At 39.9% G+C, this 19,805-nt stretch overlaps 1 protein-coding gene across 1 annotated transcript in view; it reads left to right on the top strand.

Moving 5' to 3' along the window:
* GET4 (guided entry of tail-anchored proteins factor 4) overlaps nucleotides 1–19,805 on the top strand; it is a 419,684-nt gene that overhangs the window by 31,823 nt on the left and 368,056 nt on the right. The window contains exon 2 of the mRNA XM_044089678.1: nucleotides 11,919–11,997. Coding sequence (XP_043945613.1) covers nucleotides 11,919–11,997 — 79 coding nt within the window. The remainder of the gene's footprint in view (nucleotides 1–11,918; nucleotides 11,998–19,805) is intronic.

Genomic DNA, 19,805 nt, shown 5'->3' with positions numbered 1-19,805 from the left:
CTCCTGAAAGCCTTACCGCATTGGTGAAACACTGCCATTTGTATTACTATTAATTTTACTCAGTGTAATTGGGTACCCTTGTAAGAGCCTTGGATTAGATGGCTTTGGAGTGTTCTGGTAGCAGTACCTACCTTGTAGTCTGGGCAGAGGGGGAATAGCTAGTAAATCTGTGCTAATCTTTCCCAGGTAGATGTGTATGTGTGTGTCAGCTACTTGGAGCAGGGACACCGACTGCTGGTTTCACAGAGAAGGTTCTGGAGGACTTGGCTTGGCACACTCTGTTGAGGACTCTGCTCTGCTGTTGTGGTCAATGAGGAGTCTTTTATTTGGGGCCGTGTGTGTGTGTGTGTGTGTGTGTGTGTGTGTGTGTGTGTGTGTGTGTGTCAGCTACTTGGAACAGGGGCACAGACTGCTGGTTTCACAGAGAGGGTTCTGAAGGACTTTGCTTGGCGCACACTGTTGAGGACTCAGCTGTGCTGTTGTGGTCAGTGAGGAGTCTTATTTGGGGCCTGGTGTGAGAGAGAGGGAAACCCAGCCCCAGGAAAGGAGTGTATTCCATGTGTGTTCTTAAGGGAAACTGTGCTTTGTGCAGAGAGTTGCATCTGAAAATACTGTGTATATCCATTTTTGTTTCCAAGTGAAAATCTCTCACCAATGTCAATGGTGAGGATTGGGACTTCTTGAATGTTGGCCCAGAGGATGGATGTCACATGCTTTCCCTGTATGTTTGAACAGCAAAACATGAATGCATAATGCAACTAAGTGCTTTGAGGGGGGGCTATGCACCCCCACATCTCTAAATGTACTTTCCCTGAGATGCATAGCAGGGAAGTAAAGGGAAACATTCTTACCTCTTTGTTTGGATGAAAAACATATTTACTGAAATAAGTAATGTACAAAACACTTGTCAAGTTTGTGTTGTATTAAGACTGGAGTCATTTACTTCAGTTTGTGCCACATTATTAAAATTTCAGTCATGCAAGAAGCTGTTTTTTCTACTTTTTAATTTGGCTTTTTTCAACTCAAAGGCTTGACATAAAAAGCAAGCCCTGTTCAAATTTTTGCCTGTAATAATTCAGGTATTTTAATGGCAGCCAATTACTGGAACAGCCAGACATGTTCAGTATTAAGGCCTTTTCTGACCCTTTGATTGAATTGCTAGACAGTGTTTCCATTAAGATGGCTTCTAGTTACATATTCCTGGAGCAACTATCAGCAAATGAGTATAGCAGTCATGTACCATGGTCAAAATAAAGGCATTCTCTAGGAAGAGGTGTTTGGTACCCTTAATAAAATTCCTTGCTTATCTGTGTTTGGGCAGAACAGTTAGGAGCCTGTGAGAACCTGTGTTTAGCTGAGATGCAAAACCAGCAGGGTAATGATAATTCCATTGTGTTATAGGTGCTCACTAGACTAGTGATATGTGAGGATCTTAAGCCTAGCCTTACATTTCCATGGTAGTTTTTAGTCCTTGTATTTTGTGTGCAAATACATCAGTGGTGGGTGGAACAAAGATGTTGGGACATCTACGTTTTACCCCAGTTCATAAGGGAAATGGGTACTAAACCAGGGGTCAGTTTGCAGTTTCCCCATCTGTTTGTCCAAATTACATTTGAATAGAGTAAGGTAATTACGTTGCTTTTATGGTGAGTGGAAAATTGTTCCTTCAGAGAGGTATTAATTTGATACAAACCTATCCCTCCAACATGTTGTGTTATGTTGCAAAGGAGACTGAGCTCCCTTGCATGAGTGTTAACAATCATTGAACTTGTATCATTGAACTTGTGAATGTGAAATGTCTGACAGGCTAGAATCTGAGGTTCTATATGTGAGGAAAAGGTTGCCTCTATGTAGCTAATATGATACAAAGAAGAGAGACAAGGCTTTGATGTTGTCTGCATACTTTTTGTGGCTTTGGACTTGATTTTATTTTTTTCAAAATTAGAAAGTGTTGTGGTCACTCCAGTTATGGACAGCTAACATACTGAATGGGACATTATACTCCATGATCGGCCTGATGAAAGCTGAGTACAGTGGAATGATTACATTGCTGGACCTAGATGTCATACTTTTAGATACAAGCTACCTACCTTCTGTGTGATAAGAATATTTGCTAATGAAAAGACATTGCTCTGTTGGCATAGGTTCCCAAATCCCAGACTTATAGTATCGACTAACAGGGGTATGTGGTCATTGTCAGAGTTACAAGGGAGTCATGCTTGCTCAAGAATAAAGTTATACATTTTTTGGCATTTAATTTTAGACAGTGGTTTTAACACCAGCTATTTGCTTGGTAAATGGCTTCTTGGAGGATTTGGGTGTCTTTTGGGGAGTTTATAATGCCACCAAGTTTACAGTCCTCCGCATAGTTGGTCTGCTGTAAACCCTTAACATTTGCTTTGACCTTTAAAAAGTAAATGGCAAAAAGGAGTGGCTGAAGGACTGAACCTTGGAGGTTCACACTTACCTCTGGTCTTTTGGTGGAGATATAGCTGCCCACCCTGATTTCCTGGATTATTTTTGTGAGCGAGTTGCATTTTTTTCTATTGTACCAGAGTGTGGGATGTTGTGGAATGCCTTTGTGAGGTTTAGATATGCAGTATGTATTGATTTTGACCTCCTGCATTGCTTCAGTAACCTACTTACAGAGGTCAAAAGGTTAATGAGACAGGATCCACCTTTGACTAATCTGAACTAGCTTGGGTAACCTACAAACTCTCTCATTTTTTTCATTAATAATTCTTTCCATAGCTTTACACTTGAAGCTGATCAGGCTTATGAGTCTGTAATTGTCTGGGTCTGTAAATGCCCCACCTGTGTGCAAGAGGATGACTGCTGCTGTGCTTCATTCATCTGTCACAAAGCCTGTTTGGAGGCTGATATTGAATAATTTGTGTAGGGGGTCTGACGAGGAAATGTTTCAGACTAAACAGTAGGCAGACCAGTATGTTATCTGACTCCATAGAAGTAGTGTTCTTGGGATTGTGTAGTGCCTTGAGGACTTGTTTTAGGAGATATGAGAGTGGTGTAGATGCAGGTATGTGATCTGGAAATATACAAAATAAGAAATGGGGTGAAGTTTGAATTTAAATTTTCTACTAGTAGATAGAATATGTCCTCTAGGTCTAAGTATGGTATATATTTTACTATTAGCTCTTCTTAGTGCTAGACATTGTTTCTAAGATTCCCAACATAAATAAAGATGGCTTTATGTTTATCCTTTTGTGTGGGTGCTCATTTTTACTTCTTGTCTGTCTGTGATTGATTTGATCAGGTTCTGGAGTGCCTTTGTCACATTTAGCAAGGGCTTTTTTGGCATCTTAAGAGTTAAATTTTTGCAAGTCATAAGTTTCTTCCCATTGTTTATAAATCTTGCTTATATTAGAGTTCTGCTAAGAGGGTTATTTTTAAATTTGACATTGTATTTACTTCTGAGGGGGACAGATGCATCTATGCAGCTATTTACAAGTATGTAGAATTTGGAGGTAAAGGATTCCGGATAACCAAGGGGATTGAAAAGATGGAAGGCCTTTTGAATTTAGCCAGGTCATCACTCAGTTTTAGTAGATTAGCCTTGGGATAATCTCTGAATTCTGAGGTATTGGAAGATGCTTCCTAGTTAATTCATAAGACAATTGTGACTGATTTTTATGGCCTATCTGACCATGGTGGAAATTACAGTTGATGGAGAGCAAAGCTGCGCCATATTGGCAAGAACCAAGTCCAGGATTTTATTGCCCCAGTTGGGGTACAGACTTAACTGTTCCAGAGACCTTGTATTGATTTTAAGTCCAGAAATTTTTGGGCATACGTGTGTGAGGATGTTCAGGTGTCCCAGTTCATAGGTAGGTACTAGGCTATCGGCCCTAGGGCCCATATAAGCGTAGCCAAAAAGTGTACCCTGGCTTTCGCCACCCAAGAAATTTATTTTCCTGTGCCCCTGTCGAGCAGAGCCACAGAAGTGATCCCCGGGGTGAATTTCCCATTTCCCATCCAATCATCAAGATTTTTCTTGAGTGCTAATGAGGAGCTCTGTTTGACATAGGTGGTCTGTTCTAGAGTATGGGAAGTCTCTCTGACAGGAATCTATCCCTCCAGCATGTTCTGTTTATTGTGGTGACGAGGTTTAGGTCCCTAGAGCATGTAGCTCGGAGGGATTGGGATTTCTTTAAGTGGAGCATGTCCAGCAGCTCTGGGTTTAACGCAGCTTTGTATGTTGGCCAGTGACCAGAGATCGCCCCTGAGTAGGCCATATGCGATGGAGTAAAGCTGTAGTTTTTTGAGACGGTCTGAATAGGGCATCTGTTTGAGGCCAATAATCCTCTTTGTGAGGTATTTCTGTGGTCTTTCCAGTTGTTGTAGATGTCTTGTGAGGTACATACCAAAAGGGGCGTTGTACTCTATAATGGGTCTAATGAGTGATGAGTAGAAGGGAACAATGACATCTTTTTTTTTTCTGGATGAGAATCCTTTTGTGATGAGATGAGCCACGTGGAAGGATTTCCTGACCACTGTGGTGATGTGATCATCAAAGGAGAGACTACTGTCCACCTGTGTCCCAAGGTCTCATCACATTTTCGGCATTAAGTAGACTACCAGCTATGTGGTAGTTCATGGGTACAGAGTTTTTACCAAAGGGGATGAGAATACACTTTTTGGCATTGAGCTTCAGGCCATGGCTTTGACACCAGGTATCTGTCTCAGTGAGGCCCTTTTGTAGTTTGTCTACATCGTTAGGAGTTTCGATTATGGCTCCTAGTTTGCAGTCATCTGCAAACTTTGTTAGCCAAAGACTTTCTGTGTTGGTCTGCACTTCAGAGAAGTAGATACCAAACAGGAGAGGACTCAGGACTGAACCCTGTGGTACTCCACTTGTCACTGGTCTGATGTCGGATTTGGAATGTGCTACTTTCACAGTGTGGGTTCTGTCTGTGAGCCAGTTGGCAACGGGATTTATACCTAGTTTAGTGAGCTTATCTATAATTCCAGAGTGGGGGATGGTGTCGAAAGCCTTGGCGAGATGTAGATAAGCTGTGTGAACCATTTTACCCTCATCTATGGCTTTGGTGACTGCTTCAAAGAAGTCAGTCAGGTTTAGGAGACATGATCTGCCTTTTACAAATCCAAACTGGGTAGGGTCCAGAGTTTGGAGATCTCCAATGTCTTTGTTTATGAGTTCCACGATGATACGTTCCATGGCCTTGCAGACCAGGCTCGTCAGGATAATGGGGCGGTAGTTCCTGGGGTCCGTCGTGGCTCCCCCTTTGTGGAGTGGGATAACAGTCACGGTGTGCCATTCAGTGGGTACAAAGCCTGAGGTGAGGCAATGATTGAACATGGTACTTAGGTAGGGTGCCAGTTCATTCTGTAGTTTGTGTAGAACGCAGCCTGGGATATTGTCAGGTCCCATAGATGCTGTGTTCTTGGCTTTGGAGAGTGTGTTTTTTTACCTGTGCAGCCGTGATTATAGGAACTATGCATTCTGCATAGATGGGCCCTCTAGGGGGTGAGAGGGGGGTAAAGTTAGCACTGAACCCATCTGCTAGGATGTTGGCAATATCAGTTGGTTCTGTATATTTAGTGCCATTATGCAGTAACTCCGAGCAGATCCGAGTGTTCCCATTTAGATTTTTAACATAACTATAGAATGCTTTGTGGTTGTCTTTAGAGTCGGTGGCAATTTTGTTTTCGTAACTAGCTTTGGAGGATTTTATGAGGGATCTCAGCTTCTTACTGAGGTTGACCAGGGAGTTCCTCCAGTCATGGGATTTTACTCTTTTTTTTTTGCAACAGTTTCTTTCTTCTGTTGTAGAGTTTGTTTATGTCAGAGGACCACCAGATTGGCTTCCTTTTTTGGAGGATAACATCTTGGTTCTATTAGGGATTGCATGATCCATGCACTCATGTAAGTGCTTTATAAAGTGTATTTGTGTAGGATTCGGCAGTCATACCTCTATTGTCCGTTTGCATGGGTGTCATGAAGTTTGCCACTTCTGTCTTAAGTGTGAAGTTGGCTTTGGAGAAGTTTTTTACGATGGTTTCCCTAATTGGGGGTGGGATGTGGATGTCTAGGCTGATTAGCTTGTGGTCGGATCTGACCAACGAGGAATTGACCTCCGGTGTGGAACACCGGTTTCCCATGTTGGTAATGACCAGGTCTAGGATATTGCTGCCCCTGGTGGGGGTGTGAATAAGTTGATCCAAGGCATTGGAATTTATGAATTCTAGAAAACGTTGAGCAAAAGAGTTGGTACATGAGTAGTTTTCCCAGTTAACGGTGGGGTAGTTGAAATCGCCCATTATTAGGGTGTTAGGTTGTACCCTAATACTTTCCAGTGTATCAAGAAATGAGGAGTGTGAATCCTGGGGCATGGTGGGGGGTCTGTAGCAAGCTACAATTTGGATTGCAGTCTTGCCCAGAGTTAGTTGCACTTGGATAATCTCAGATGCATTATGCTGTGCAACTAGCCTGGAGGTGTGGATATCCTTAATGAATATGGACACGCCTCCGCCTTTAGTGCTTCTTTCTGGGTTAGGTGGCGAAGGTGTGGCATGAATTGAAGCCTGGTAATGCAGGGGTGCTCTCTGGAGCTTTGAACCAGGTCTCTGTCACTGCACAGATGTCAGTGTTCTCCATTTTAAGGAGTGCCTCGAGTGAGTGCATTTTGAGGTTTAGACTTCTAGCATTGAGTAGCATTACCCTCAGATTTTGCTTGCTTGTACCTGTTACGGTGGTGAATTTGTCATTTGAACCTTGCCTAAAAAAGGCACTATAGGGGTGGCAAGAGCCTTAGCCAGTATCTGGAATCCTAAGGGCGACAGTTGCAGGCCATCTCTGGCAAAGCATCGTGGACTGTCGATCATGTCATCCCAGGCAGACAAATACTGGATCCCCTTAGAATGACACCAGAAGCTTAGCCAATTGTTGAAGTCAGTCATTTTGTCTTTGTACTGTGGTATCATTCTGGGTGACGGCAGGATGCTACTCGGGGTTAGGGTCATACCTGCCTGGGATACAAGATCGGAGAGCTCCTCCATGTCTCTCTTAGCTCCTCCATGTCTCTCTTAATGTAGTCCAGGGAGGTACATCTCAGGTCATTCACACCAACGTGGACAATGACAGTCATATTTGTACTTATTGTGGAGTGACCTGAGTGCTTGCGTTATGTGGCGGATCCTGGCACCTGACAGTAACTTTCTCCTTGTTTAGTGTAGTGAGTGGAACATCAGTGTGCCTGACTATAGAGTCACCTATGACTAGAGTATTGGGTATGTTGTTACGCCTTATGGGCTGTGGTTGAGTGGCACACTGAGTTTGTGGGCTATGTGTCATTTGGGTTGTGTTGGAGGGTGGAGTTTGCTTGAGTTTATGCTTTGGATGTCCCTGATGCTTGGGCAGGTTTTTATTGAGAGCCTCAGCGAATGTAGGTGTGTGTTTTGTGTTTCTATGTGTGTGTTTTGGTGGTGTAGGTTTTGAGGGACTATGTGATGAGTGTGGTGTGGTGCAAGTGTTTACCTTCTCCTCTTGACTGTCTAGCCCAGTCTTGGGTGAAGAGAGCTTTGCTTCCAGTTTGGCTATATAAGTGCATCTCTCACAGGTTGTAGTGTTGGGTGGTAGGAGGAGAGGGTCCTCTGTGTACATGAGGCAATTGCTGCATTGACCCAAGATGCCCAGGTTCATCAGGTAGACAGGAGAAATCACTGGGAGCTGACCCTTAGACATGCCTGGATAATTGATTATTTATTAAGTATTAAAAACTGCTTTCCACTAGACAAGTGAGGAAAGTTAGTGTTGTAGTAATTTGCAGCTTATGTAGTGCTTACAATGAGTTCTGAAGTGCTGAGTTCAAAGAAACAGATTTGAGTGCTGAAACTAGAAAACTGGCTACTTATAAGAAACACAACTAAACTAGAAGGCTTCCCTCCAAGACAGAAGGGCTTGGGGGTTAGAAGCCTACAAACAGTCTAGACCACTTAACAGGAAAGGCAGGAAACAAGCTTAACATTTTTTTTGTTCTCTTTCCCAGATGCTCTCTTTGTACACAGTAGGAGTGCCTGAAATCAGAATATGATCTCACTGCACTCAGTTGAGTGAGCAAATGAGATGGGCCCAGAAGGAGTATCCAAACACAAATTTGCAAGGGTGGATGGGCAGTTTCAAAGCCACTAAGATTAACACCAAAACAGAAACAGGGAGGGTGGGTGGGAAAACTTAACTGAAGAACAGAGTCAAAACTTCCAGTTCAGTTAATAATCATGCAACACAGTTAAATCAATTTAAATACTGTATTATTTGAAAAAAGTGCAGATAAAGGTACTTAAATTCTCTTATATGTCCAGTTGAATACAGCTAAATCTTAGCCAGCCAAAGCTGAGGTTTTTAAGCAGAAAATATTTCAAACTGTACCACTTAAATAGGCAAGGACAGGAAATCAAAGAATGTGGCTACCCCACACCTACAATTACTGACAAATAATAAAATTCCAGCAAGCAGTAACTGAAGAACAGAGTCAAAATTTCCAGTTCAGTTAATAATCATGCAGCACAGTTAAATCAATTTAAATACTGTATTATTTGAAAAAAGTGCAGATAAAGGTACTTAAATTCTCTGATACGTCCAGTTGAATACAGCTAGATCTTAGTCGGCCAAAGCTGAGGTTTTTAAGCAGAAAATATTTCAAACTGTACCTCTTAAATAGGCAAGGACAGAAAATTAAAGAATGTGGCTACTCCCACACCTGCAATTACTGACAAATAATAACATTCAAGCAAGCAGTAACTGAAGAACATAGTCAAAACTTCCAATTCAGTTAATAATCATGCAACACCGTTAAATCAATTTAAATACTGTATTATTTGAAAAAAGTGCAGATAAAGGTACTTAAATTCTCTTATACATCCAGTTGAATACAGCTAGATCTTAGCCCGCCAAAGCTGAGGTTTTTAAGCAGAAAATATTTCAAACTGTACCACTTAAATAGGCAAGGACAGGAAATCAAAGAATGTGGCTACCCCCACACCTGCAATTACTGACAAATAATAAAATTCAAGCAAGCAGTAACTGAAGAACAGAGTCAAAACTTCCAGTTCAGTTAATAATCATGCAACACAGTTAAATCAATTTAAATACTGTATTATTTGAAAAAAGTGCAGATAAAGGTACTTAAATTCTCTTATACGTCCAGTTGAATACATCTATATAATGGAGAAATAGTTGGTGACTCATAAGGGAATGGTGCTTGATTTAATGCATAGGGACTCCATACTGGTTAGGTTAGAGGTATGGACTTGAGAGGACATGGTGGGAGGGGGGGTCTGGTAGCTCAGATGTGATAAGGGGTTTAGTAAGTTGGATATGGATGCATTCCCGGTCATTATCTTGTCTAACAAATCTAGAAGTGATTTTAAAAATATGGAGACACTGATGCAGTTAGTGGTTTCATCTAATGTGGTGGGCCTGGACATGTTCGTAGGCATTGAAACACTGCACTGACAGAGTTCTCTAATTGGTCTTGGAGCCAGGACTATGTGGCGATGCTTTTCAGGATAAGTAGTGCTTGTAGGAGAGTAGAGTTTTTATTTATTTATGCATTTATTTATTTTTTAATTTAAGGTGTTAACAGTTCTTAGCATTGAGCAACAATGCCTTTGTCTGGCTTCTGTTATGTTACGTTGGAAGCTTTAGAAGGCTGACATTACCTAAAAGGCATTCTGGTGTGGACAAGGATTTAGGCAGTATACAAAAGCTTTAGGGGATAAGTGCAAGCCATCACTGGCAAAGTAGTTTAGTTTTGGTCTACTGTACCCTCTTTGACACCAGAAGTTAATCCAGTTGTTGACATCTGTCATCTTTTGCCCTTATTGTGGCGTCTTTCTTGGTGATGGTAGAGTGCTGCTGAAGACTAGCTTCATACCTTCCTCAGGCACACACACTGAGAACACCATCATGTGTCTAATCTTATAGTCCCCAGAGGTATGTCTCAAGCTATTTACACTTGTGTGTTCCATGACTGTGTCATATGTGTACTTGTGTAAGAATTTGAGTGTATGCATGGTTTCATGAGTCTTTGTACATGATAGGCAACTAATTGTGACCCTGTTCTTGCACAGCTTAACAAATGGTACATCACTGTGTCTCACTGTGGAGTCGCCAATGACTGAGATATTGGATAATGTCTAGGTTTGCTTAATGGCCTTTTGAATTGAATCAGTGTGACTTCCAAATAAATAATTCATACTGGGTGCTGTCTGTGTGGTGCTGCGGTAGCGTTGTTGCCTCACAATTAGACTTTGCATGTTCGATTCTCAGGGCGTCTTCTGTGTGTTGACATGCGTGAATGGGCGTTCCTTCGTTGAAGGTTGTGCGTTAGGCCCGGCAAGCCAGCAAGTAAAAATGTACTGCCAATCATTAGCAGACCGGAGTTCCACTGTGGCGACCCCTAACCGGGAAAAGCAGAAAGACAGTTTAAGACTGGGTGCTGTCTGTGTTGTGTTTGTGACATTGCTGAGGGGGTTTATTCCTTGGGTTACATTTAAGAGGCCTTTGTGGTTTAGGTAGGTTACTTTTAAGAGCATCAGTATATGTAGGTCTGTGTTTGATCTGAGCTGTGTTTGATTAGTTTAATGTAGTGGTGTGTGGTACTCACATCCAGTATGTTTGTCATGGCTTTGTTTGAGAGCCTTGCCACAAATAACACTATTAAACAGTATGTAAGAGTTGTAGTTAAAGTAGTAGGTGGTTGTCAGTAAAAATGCGACAGTTGCTATAGTGTCTCATTGTCTCTGGATTTCAATTTCAGCCAGTCTGGCTGCAGAGACCATTGGAAAGTTCAAATCCGTGGTTCCAAGTGCTTACTGATGAGGACTGTGATAGATCATGCATACCGTTAATTTGTCCTGAAAGACTGACATTTTGCAGTAAAGACTGTTCAAGAGGGACAGATATGAGGAATTTCTATTTTTTTCTGCAAAAATGCCAGGAAAGCTGTCTGGAGATTACTTGTTAATGCCTCGACTTGAAAATTTGGTGTGCTCCCCTTACCTCCCCACCTTGTGTCTTCGATGTTAGCTAATGTCTGGGGTCATGACTGGTACTCACTATAGCCATTGAATGGATGTTTGAGGGAGAGTGATTTGTTTTCTGCTGACAGAGTTATGAAGCTGAGCTAGCAGGGCATTGCAAGGCTTGTAGATTACGTCTGAGCTTGTATTTTTCCAGTTGTAATATAGTAAATCTACTGACGACCCCCCCCCCCCCCCCCATAAAAGAGGGGAACTGCTACAGGCTGGTGATTATTTTGTTTGCTTGGGGAGAAAATTTATTAAGTTAATGCACAAGGATGGGGGATGTTTTGTTTTAATTTCTTTTTGTCTTTTCTACCAGTGCCATTTGAGTATGTTTCAAAGGCAAGCGCGCACACAGGACATGGGTGTTAAGTCAGGCAGCTTTTAGATAGTCTGTAAAGGTGACCTGCCTTGGCTACTTCACTTGTAACTAACACTAGTGAAGGTCTTGTTGGGGCAGCTACGTTTTATGGAGGTAAGCTGCTGGCACTCTGCCAAGGAATGGAGAGGCTAGGATGCTGTCATTTAATTACAAATTGGCGGAAAAAGCCTGAAAACAATATGCTATGATTCTTGGTACTGACTACATTGTTGAAACCCCTAATCTTGCTGCAGCATGTGAAGTAGTGTGCTCTTGTGTAGCTCTGTTTTTGAATGTCCCAAATTGTTGTTCAAACACATTTGTTTCTTGTTGACAAAACTGGGGATGCAGAATGTTACAAGATTGTGGCATTAAAGAAAAAAATACTCAGACTTATATTAACCACTAAAAATACATTTTTATATTCACAGTAGCTAAATTGTTGGATATTTGTCTTTTCTGTAATTGTACACCTTTTACTCTTCTCTGGCAGGTACATGTCACAGGCTAAATATGTAGAAGCAAGAGAACTAATGTATTCTGGAGCATTGCTGTTTTTTAGCCACAATCAGGTAAGTATGTTGACCAGTACAACATAACTTATTGAATCTACTCAGATTCCTATTATGCTAGGATTTTTTTTCTTGCAGTAATTGCTTTAAAATTGATATGTTGTAATTGTAAACTGGAAAATTAACAAATTAATACTTTTTGTTGTTTTTTGTACCTCTTTATGATGACTTTGCTATCCGAATCTTTTTGCCTCTTGCTTTATCCGCCAGCTAATTTTTCACTGCTCAAACCATATGATTTTTGCAGCCTTTGCCCTGGTTGTATGTACCCACTCCACTGCATTATGAACAAGCACAAATGTGCAGGTAAACACTTGACCTGTGTCACCCAAGTGTAATTGCAAGGCAGAAATATGAATACTCTGCTGAAGAGAAAAAGAAATGTCCACTTACGTTTTATGAGGTAAGACATAGTGCATCAGTTTGGGCATAGCTCATTAACTTGATATTGTAACCATGTTACTGAATCAGGAAAAAAGTTCCATTTTTCACATTGCAGACTTAAGACTTTCTGTATCTTTAGATTATTCCATAAAACAAAGAAGGTAGTAACATGATAAGAAGGTAGTAAATAGATATTTTTGTATGTGCGACTTTGAATTGCAGATAGTCACATATTTAAGTGTTGTATTCTTACTGTAGTCATCCTGACTTTTATCACTGAAATGGAGTTTTATGCACCCCTCCTTGGCATCCTGAAATGTGAACTCCAGTGTTTATAAAAACTTTACGGGAAGTTGGATTATTTGACAGATGTTTCAAAGTTGAGTATGCTAATTGACAGAAGACTGAAGGTCTTGACTCATTTGTTCAGTTACCGCAGCTAGCATACATTTTTTCCAGTTACAATGCTTACAATGTAATTAGCCTTCTGTAGTGAGTGTGTAAGTTGTATGTCTTTGGAAATTGCATTCCTCGAGAAGCAGTCCAGTCTTTGCTTTAACTGCTGCTTTCTTGCTTTGGAGCAGGTGATTTCTTGTCACTAATATAACTATTCCTAAATATACTTGTCCAATTGACACGTGGCTTTCATTCAGTGTTGCATTCTAATCTCTTAAACTGCTCTGAACTGAAGTTCATCTTCATCTGTCAGCGTACTCCGATAACTTCTTATGAACCTTTTCTAGGCTAATTCACTCCTCTCCCACCATTGTACCTTTCTTTTTGTCGTCTGCTGTGATCTTTGTCCTCTAGATTCCTTACTCCCCTTTTTTCTGAAAGAACTTTATTCATCACGTTATTAACTTGAAATAACAGCGATGGAAGAGAAACTTCAGTAATGTGTCACTTTGTCACATACATATACATTACACACAGAATTTCCATCATAACTCTACTTGTGTGCATTGCACTATGTTCATATATACTTTACAAAGTCTTACTGACCTATTACTTTAGTTGAGTATAGGGTCCTTGCTGTCCTTTGGTAAAAATTACCACTGTTAAGTTTTTTTTCACAATGTGGCTATTTTCCTCCTTTTAAAACATAACTAAACAATGCCTTCCAAAATGCTGACAGCCTCTTTCCTCCTAACTCTGAAATGGAGATTTCTCTGTTTGATTACACTTCACAGATATATTTTTGTATCTTCCTGACTAATTGCTGAACTTTTGCTTCACTAAGCTTTGCAGTATTTCCATTTTACAAAAATAGTTCCAGTTGCATTTCTTCCTAATTTCCCCAGTCTGGATTGTAAGTTTCTATTAACTTTTGAAGATTCCTAGTTGGCCTTCTTGTGGCAGGTCCCCTGAGGTTTGCTACAGCAGTTTCTACTTTCTGCTACCCAAGCCTTTGCACTAAGAATTTCTGTACACTGGGTTTTTTTTGTCAAAAGCAGTTTAACCAGGGCTTCCAAAATGGCTGTGCATTGAATAACAGCTTAATTCTAGCTTTCCCAGTGTGAAAACAAAAACTCTGCAGAGAAGGGCAGTGGACTTTTGTGTTTCTGGGTAAATTTTAGTAAATGGCTAGTAAGTGCACTGTCTGGATGCCAGGAAAAAAGAAATACCAGAGGACCTGAAGGATAATCAGCTACAAAAGATGAGGAAAAAAACACTGACTAGGAAAAGTACTGCAGTTATTTAGCAAAAAGCAGTGCAAGCTCCAGGCTTGACTTCCAGTAACCTAGAGGACAGCATAAGAACTGCACACAGACCTGGTTAAAATAAATGAAACACTGATGGAGTATATCAACTCAAACAAGAGGCTAAAAAATGGAAGAACTAACAGGTATTTAGAAGAGGTAATAAAACTGCAAAAATCAGAGGGTGAAATGAAGAAAAGGCTGGCTGAATAAGAGACTGCTCAAGAAGAGGTGTTTCAAAAAATAATAGAACAGAGTACATAGTAAGGACAAAGAATGTAGGGAAAATCTGAGATTCTTAGCTGTACCAGAGAAGCTGGAAGGAGCAGACTGGATTAATTTTATGAAAGCACAAATAAGCAACTGGACTGGTGTTCCACAGCAGAAGTTGTTATAGAAAGGGTACATTGTGTGTATGCTACAGACCTAGCTGTGAGACAGCAACCTAGACCTTTTAATTGTAAAGATGCAATCCTACCAGCAGAAGGAGATTATTTTGACAAAACTGTGGCAGATGGATAAAGTACTGAAAGTGAGAGACGGCAGAGTATTTGTGGAGAATGATTACTCATTGTATACTAGGCAGCAGAGGAGTAAATTTATTCTCCTGTTTAGGGAATGTCGAGAAGCAGGCATGAGATTCAAACTGCTGTACCAAACTGTTTTCAGTGTATTCTTCCGTGGAGGGACAAAATCATTTTTGATGAAGTACGTGCTAAGGAAGGAATACAAAAGCTTTCCCAGTGAAAAGGGAGCTGTGAAACAGAAGGAGATTTTGGGGAATGTCGAGATGCAGGCATGAGATTCAAACTGCTGTACCCCACTGTTTTCAATGTATTCTTCTGTGGAGGGAGAAAATCATTTTTGATGAAGTACATGCTAAGGAGGGAATACAAAAGCTTGCCCAATGAAAAGGGAGCTGTGAAACAGAAGGAGATTTTGTTTTTTTTTTTTTGTTCTGGTAATAAAGACTACAGATAGACTATGGGAGTGAAACCTTTTCCAGTGTTTCAACAGAAAATGCTGGAGAGAAGGAAGGGGAGCACAAGAGTTGACTAGAAGAACTGAGAATATATTAGAAATTAATCAGAAACAGGATTTGGGAGATGGAGATGAACAGGAATAAAACCAATAACTTGGAAATTGACAAATGTGGGATTACAGAGTAATAATTATATGACAGAACAAGAAAATCTGGAAATATTGGACTTTGGACTTGTGGGGGACTTTAAAGTACATGTTTTACTTAATGTCATTTAATGTTTGGAAAAATATTTATGGGAGGGAAAGAGGAGAGAGAAAGTCAATTCTAAGTAAAACAGAATTTGTTTCTTAATAGTACTGTTTTGCAGTGTTTGATTTTCTTTGCATGCTATAAAGTTTTCTCAGTTTTTAAGTGTATTGGGGGTACTGTGCAATCAGATACTCCTCCTGTTTTTTTTTTATTTCACCTTTCTCTCTTTTTCTCCTTGTTCAGTTTTAAGAAATGTCGACATTGCAGTGTTACAAATGTCTGGTTAAAAGAGCATGACAAAAGAAAAATGAATGTGCTTTTTTCTCATTCTTGCATGGGGGGATGACTGGATTAAAGCCCTTAGGTTGATCTAGTAATGGGTTGTAAGAGAAAGCAAGTAAATGAAAAAAGTATTGAGTATAATAAGGCTTTTTTTTCCTAGGAAATAAATGTATGCTTAGTAGCAGTTCTGTATCAGGCCCTCATGTCTCCATAGAGACAATCTTGATAAAGAGAAATTTGCTACAATCTGATAGAGAAATTGGCTAGGAGATGATGTTCCCTGAAAGCATTTGGGTGTTTTCCCAGCTAGGAGAGCTATAAAGCCAAGACAAAATCAGATGGCACTTAGTAGAAGCACAGGCTTCACCATGCCTATTAACCTAAAGTAAAGGCTATCCATGCTAACTCAAGTCTGATGCAGATGTCATTTTGGGACATTTGTTCCTATGAGGAGGGTAAAACTTTAATATTTGAAGATGCACATAGTTAGGCTTTGGGGAGGTGTGTGTGTGTGTGTGTGTGTGTGTGTGTGTGTGTGTGTGTGTGTGTGTGTGTGTGTGTGTGTGTTGAAGCCTTTTAGTAAAACAAAGTTTCATAAGATGCGACATAGGCTGAAATGAATAACTAGAAACGGTGTAAAAGTTCAACCTGCCAAACAGTGTATGCATGTAACACAAAAGCTGGAACTAGACATTTTAACAACAAAGTTGTTATACATAAAAGGTGGGAATAATAACTTTTTAATACAATTATGCTTTTTGCAATGTCTTTAAATGTTAATGGTCTCACAGATAAGTACAAAAACAGAGTACTGAATCATATTAAAAAATGTAGAGTGGAAATAGGTATGCTACAGGAGATGCACGTGGAAAGAACGGAACGTGAATTTGATAAAGAAAGGTTTTCAGGATGGTTATTCAGTGGGATGCCTGGGACAAAGGAAGAGATAAGTACTTGTATTACAAGAGGAGTTCCAGTAGTAATGGAGGATAAAAACATAATAATGGTAGATTTGTAGTACTAAGGGGCTACTGCTGTAATGGAGCTTAAGAAAATTCCTGGAGAAATATTCAGCTTTCAGCAAAGAATATTACTTGTAGATGGGGACTGGAATTTGATTTGCAGTAGTGAATATGTGTCTGGGGGCCCCAGACTTTTGAAGAAATTTTATGAAAATGTTTGGCATGGAAGATGTGAATTAATTATTCCCCAAAATACAAAAACTGGGGTAGTCTAGACAGAGTTTGTTTCACAGGAACATGTGCATTTAATGGAAGGTCTTGATAATGCACCCAATAACCATATTTCAGATCCTGAGCTAATAATAACAAGAATAAAAACATAGGGTAATGAAATAAAAATGAGACACTGGTACTTGCCCACATATCTGTTGAAAAGACAGGTGTTTAAGGAATGGGTAGTGGAAATTATTCAGGAACTATTAAACAAGATGAGCATTTCTTCTGAATATATATAGCTAGGGAGTGGGATAAAATTACAGTGGATTTTAAATACAGGGTAGAAATAAGAGAGGGAGATATGATTAAGAAGTAGCCATAATTATTTAGAGGGATTGATAAATGTTAAAGTAATGCAGAATAGGGGGAAATCTCATGGAACAAGAAGAGGAGCAAATGCAGAATGCTAAATAGAAAATAAGGGATTACCTCGATAATATGCATGAGTTTAGAAAGATTGCTGTTAAGCAATTGTTTTTTGATATTTGTAGAGCACAAAAACGTTTAGCACAACAGCTCAGGCAACAGAAAGTAGAAAGGACGGTCACCAAGCTTAGGTAGCCTATAACAAGGAAGGCAGTGAGATTCTTTAGAGGTATTAGAAGCATTTCTGAAATTATATCAAAGTCTGTATAAAGCAGAAAAATGTAGAAATCAAGAAAAGGTATAAATGTAAATGTTTATGGATGGGACTCCGTTACTAACAGGATAGAAGAGATGCGATAAAAATGGTAATAAGAGGGTAAAGATCCATCAAATCCAGCTTCATATAGGCCCATTTCAATACTAAACCATGATAATAAAATATTTCAGTCTATATAGTGGCTACAAGAATGGCAAAAATGATGCCAAAATGTATAGATGTGGATCATTGTGGTTTTGTGGAGGGGAAGCAAACATTTGAAAATGTGAACAGAACACTGATGATCCAGAGGGAAGCAGAATGTAAGAAAATACCACTGTTGTTGTTGGGCCTCTCCCCCCCCCCCCCACACATAAACATAATCACTGTGACCTAGGCCAGCTTGCATTTATATAAATGAAAAACAAACACTGGCACCACTTTAGTTCCAAGCATTGTACATCTCCGACATCATTGAAACAACTGTAGTTGAAAACATTATACATCACTTACAGTGGATATAAAGAGTTTACACACCCCTGTTAAAATGCCAGGTTTTTGTGATATAAAAAATGAGACCACAATAAATAATTTCAAAACGTTTCCCACCTTTAATGTGACCTATAACCTGTACAATTCAATTGAGAAACAAATCTGTTGGGGGGGAAAAAATATATAAAAAAATGTACAATACACTGATTGCATAAGTGTACACACCCTTAAACTAATACTTTGTTGAAGCACCTTTTGATTTAATTTCAGCATTCAGCCTTCTTGGATAGGAGTCTGTCAGTATGGCATATCTTGACTTAGCAAGATTTGCCCACTCTTCCTTGCAAAAGCATTCCAAATCTGTCAGATTGTGAGGGCATCTCTTGTACACAGCCCTCTTCAGGTCACCCTACAGATTTTCTATTGGATTTAGGTCTGGGCTCTGGCTGGGCCATTCCAAAACTTTACTTTTCTTCTGGTGAAGCCATTCTTTTGTTGATTTGGATGTATGCTTGAGGTCATTGTCATGTTGAAAGGTGAAATTCTTCTTCATCTTCAACTTTCTAGCAGATGCCTGAAGGTTTTGGGTGAAAGGTGACTGGTATTTGGAACTGTTCATAATTCCCTCCACCTTGACTAAAGCCCCAGTTCCGGCTGAAGAAAAGCAACCTCAAAGCATGATACTGCCACCACCATGCTTCACCTTGGGGATGGTGTTCTTTTGGTGATGCAAAGTGTTTTTGCACCAAACATACCTTTTGGAATTGTGGCCAGAAAGTTCAACCTTTGTCTCATCAGACCATAACACATTTTCTCACATGCTTTTGGGAGACTTGATGTATTTTGCAAATTTTAGCAGGGCCTGGATGTTTTTCTGTGTAAGAAAAGGCTTCCATCTTGCAACCCTACCGCACAATCCAGATATATGGAGAATATGGGAGATTATCACATGTAGTACACAACCAGTGCTTGCCAGAAATTCCTGCAGCTCCTTCAGTGTTGCTGTAGGTCTCTTGGTAGCCTCCCTGACCAGTTTTAATCTTGTGTTTTCATCAATTTTGGAGGGATGTCCAGTTCTTTGCAAAGTCACTGTTGTCCCATATTTTCTCCACTTTTTGATGATTGTCTTCATTGTGTTCCATGGTATATTCAGTGCTGTGGAAATTTATTTGTACCCTTCTCCTGACTGATACCTTTCAGCAATGAGATCCCTTTGATGCTTTGTAAGCTCTCTGCGTACCATGGCTTTTGCTGTAGAAGGCAATTGAGCAAATGCCGGGAAAATCCTGCTAGGACAGCAGAACTTTATTTGGGGTTAATCAGAGTCTCTAATTGATGGCAGGTGTGTAACCAAGAAGACTGAATGATGTAATTAAATTAAAAGGTGCTTCAACAAAGTATTAGTTTAAGGGTGTGCACACACATGCAACCAGCATATTTTATGTTTTTTTTTAATATTTTTCCCCCTAACAGATTTGTTTATTTTTCAATTGAATTGTACAGGTTATAGGTCACATTAAAGGTGGGAAAAGTTTTGAAATGATTTATTGTGGTCTCATTTTTTATATCATAAAAACCTGACATTTTAACAGGGGTGTGTAAACTTTTTGTATCCATTTTATCTATCTAGTCATTGTCCGTTAAGAATTATATGGGTAATTCGAATCCTGCATCTTAGACCTCGTTCCTTCTTTGGATACATTGTTCCCACAATTCCCATTTTTTCTATGTAGTTTGCTCTGCCTCTTTTCTAAAGATCCCAATTCCAGTTGTTTTATATATGTTACTATATTCAGTACTTCTAGTAAAGTTGGTCTAGACTTTGATTTCCGTTTTCTAGTAATTGCTTTTTTGGC

Source organism: Protopterus annectens, chromosome 12.part0, assembly GCF_019279795.1.
Source record: "Protopterus annectens isolate FY-2018-M chromosome 12.part0, PAN1.0, whole genome shotgun sequence".
Taxonomy (NCBI): Eukaryota; Metazoa; Chordata; order Ceratodontiformes; family Protopteridae; genus Protopterus; species Protopterus annectens.
This window is presented reverse-complemented; position numbering and strand designations above follow the sequence as displayed.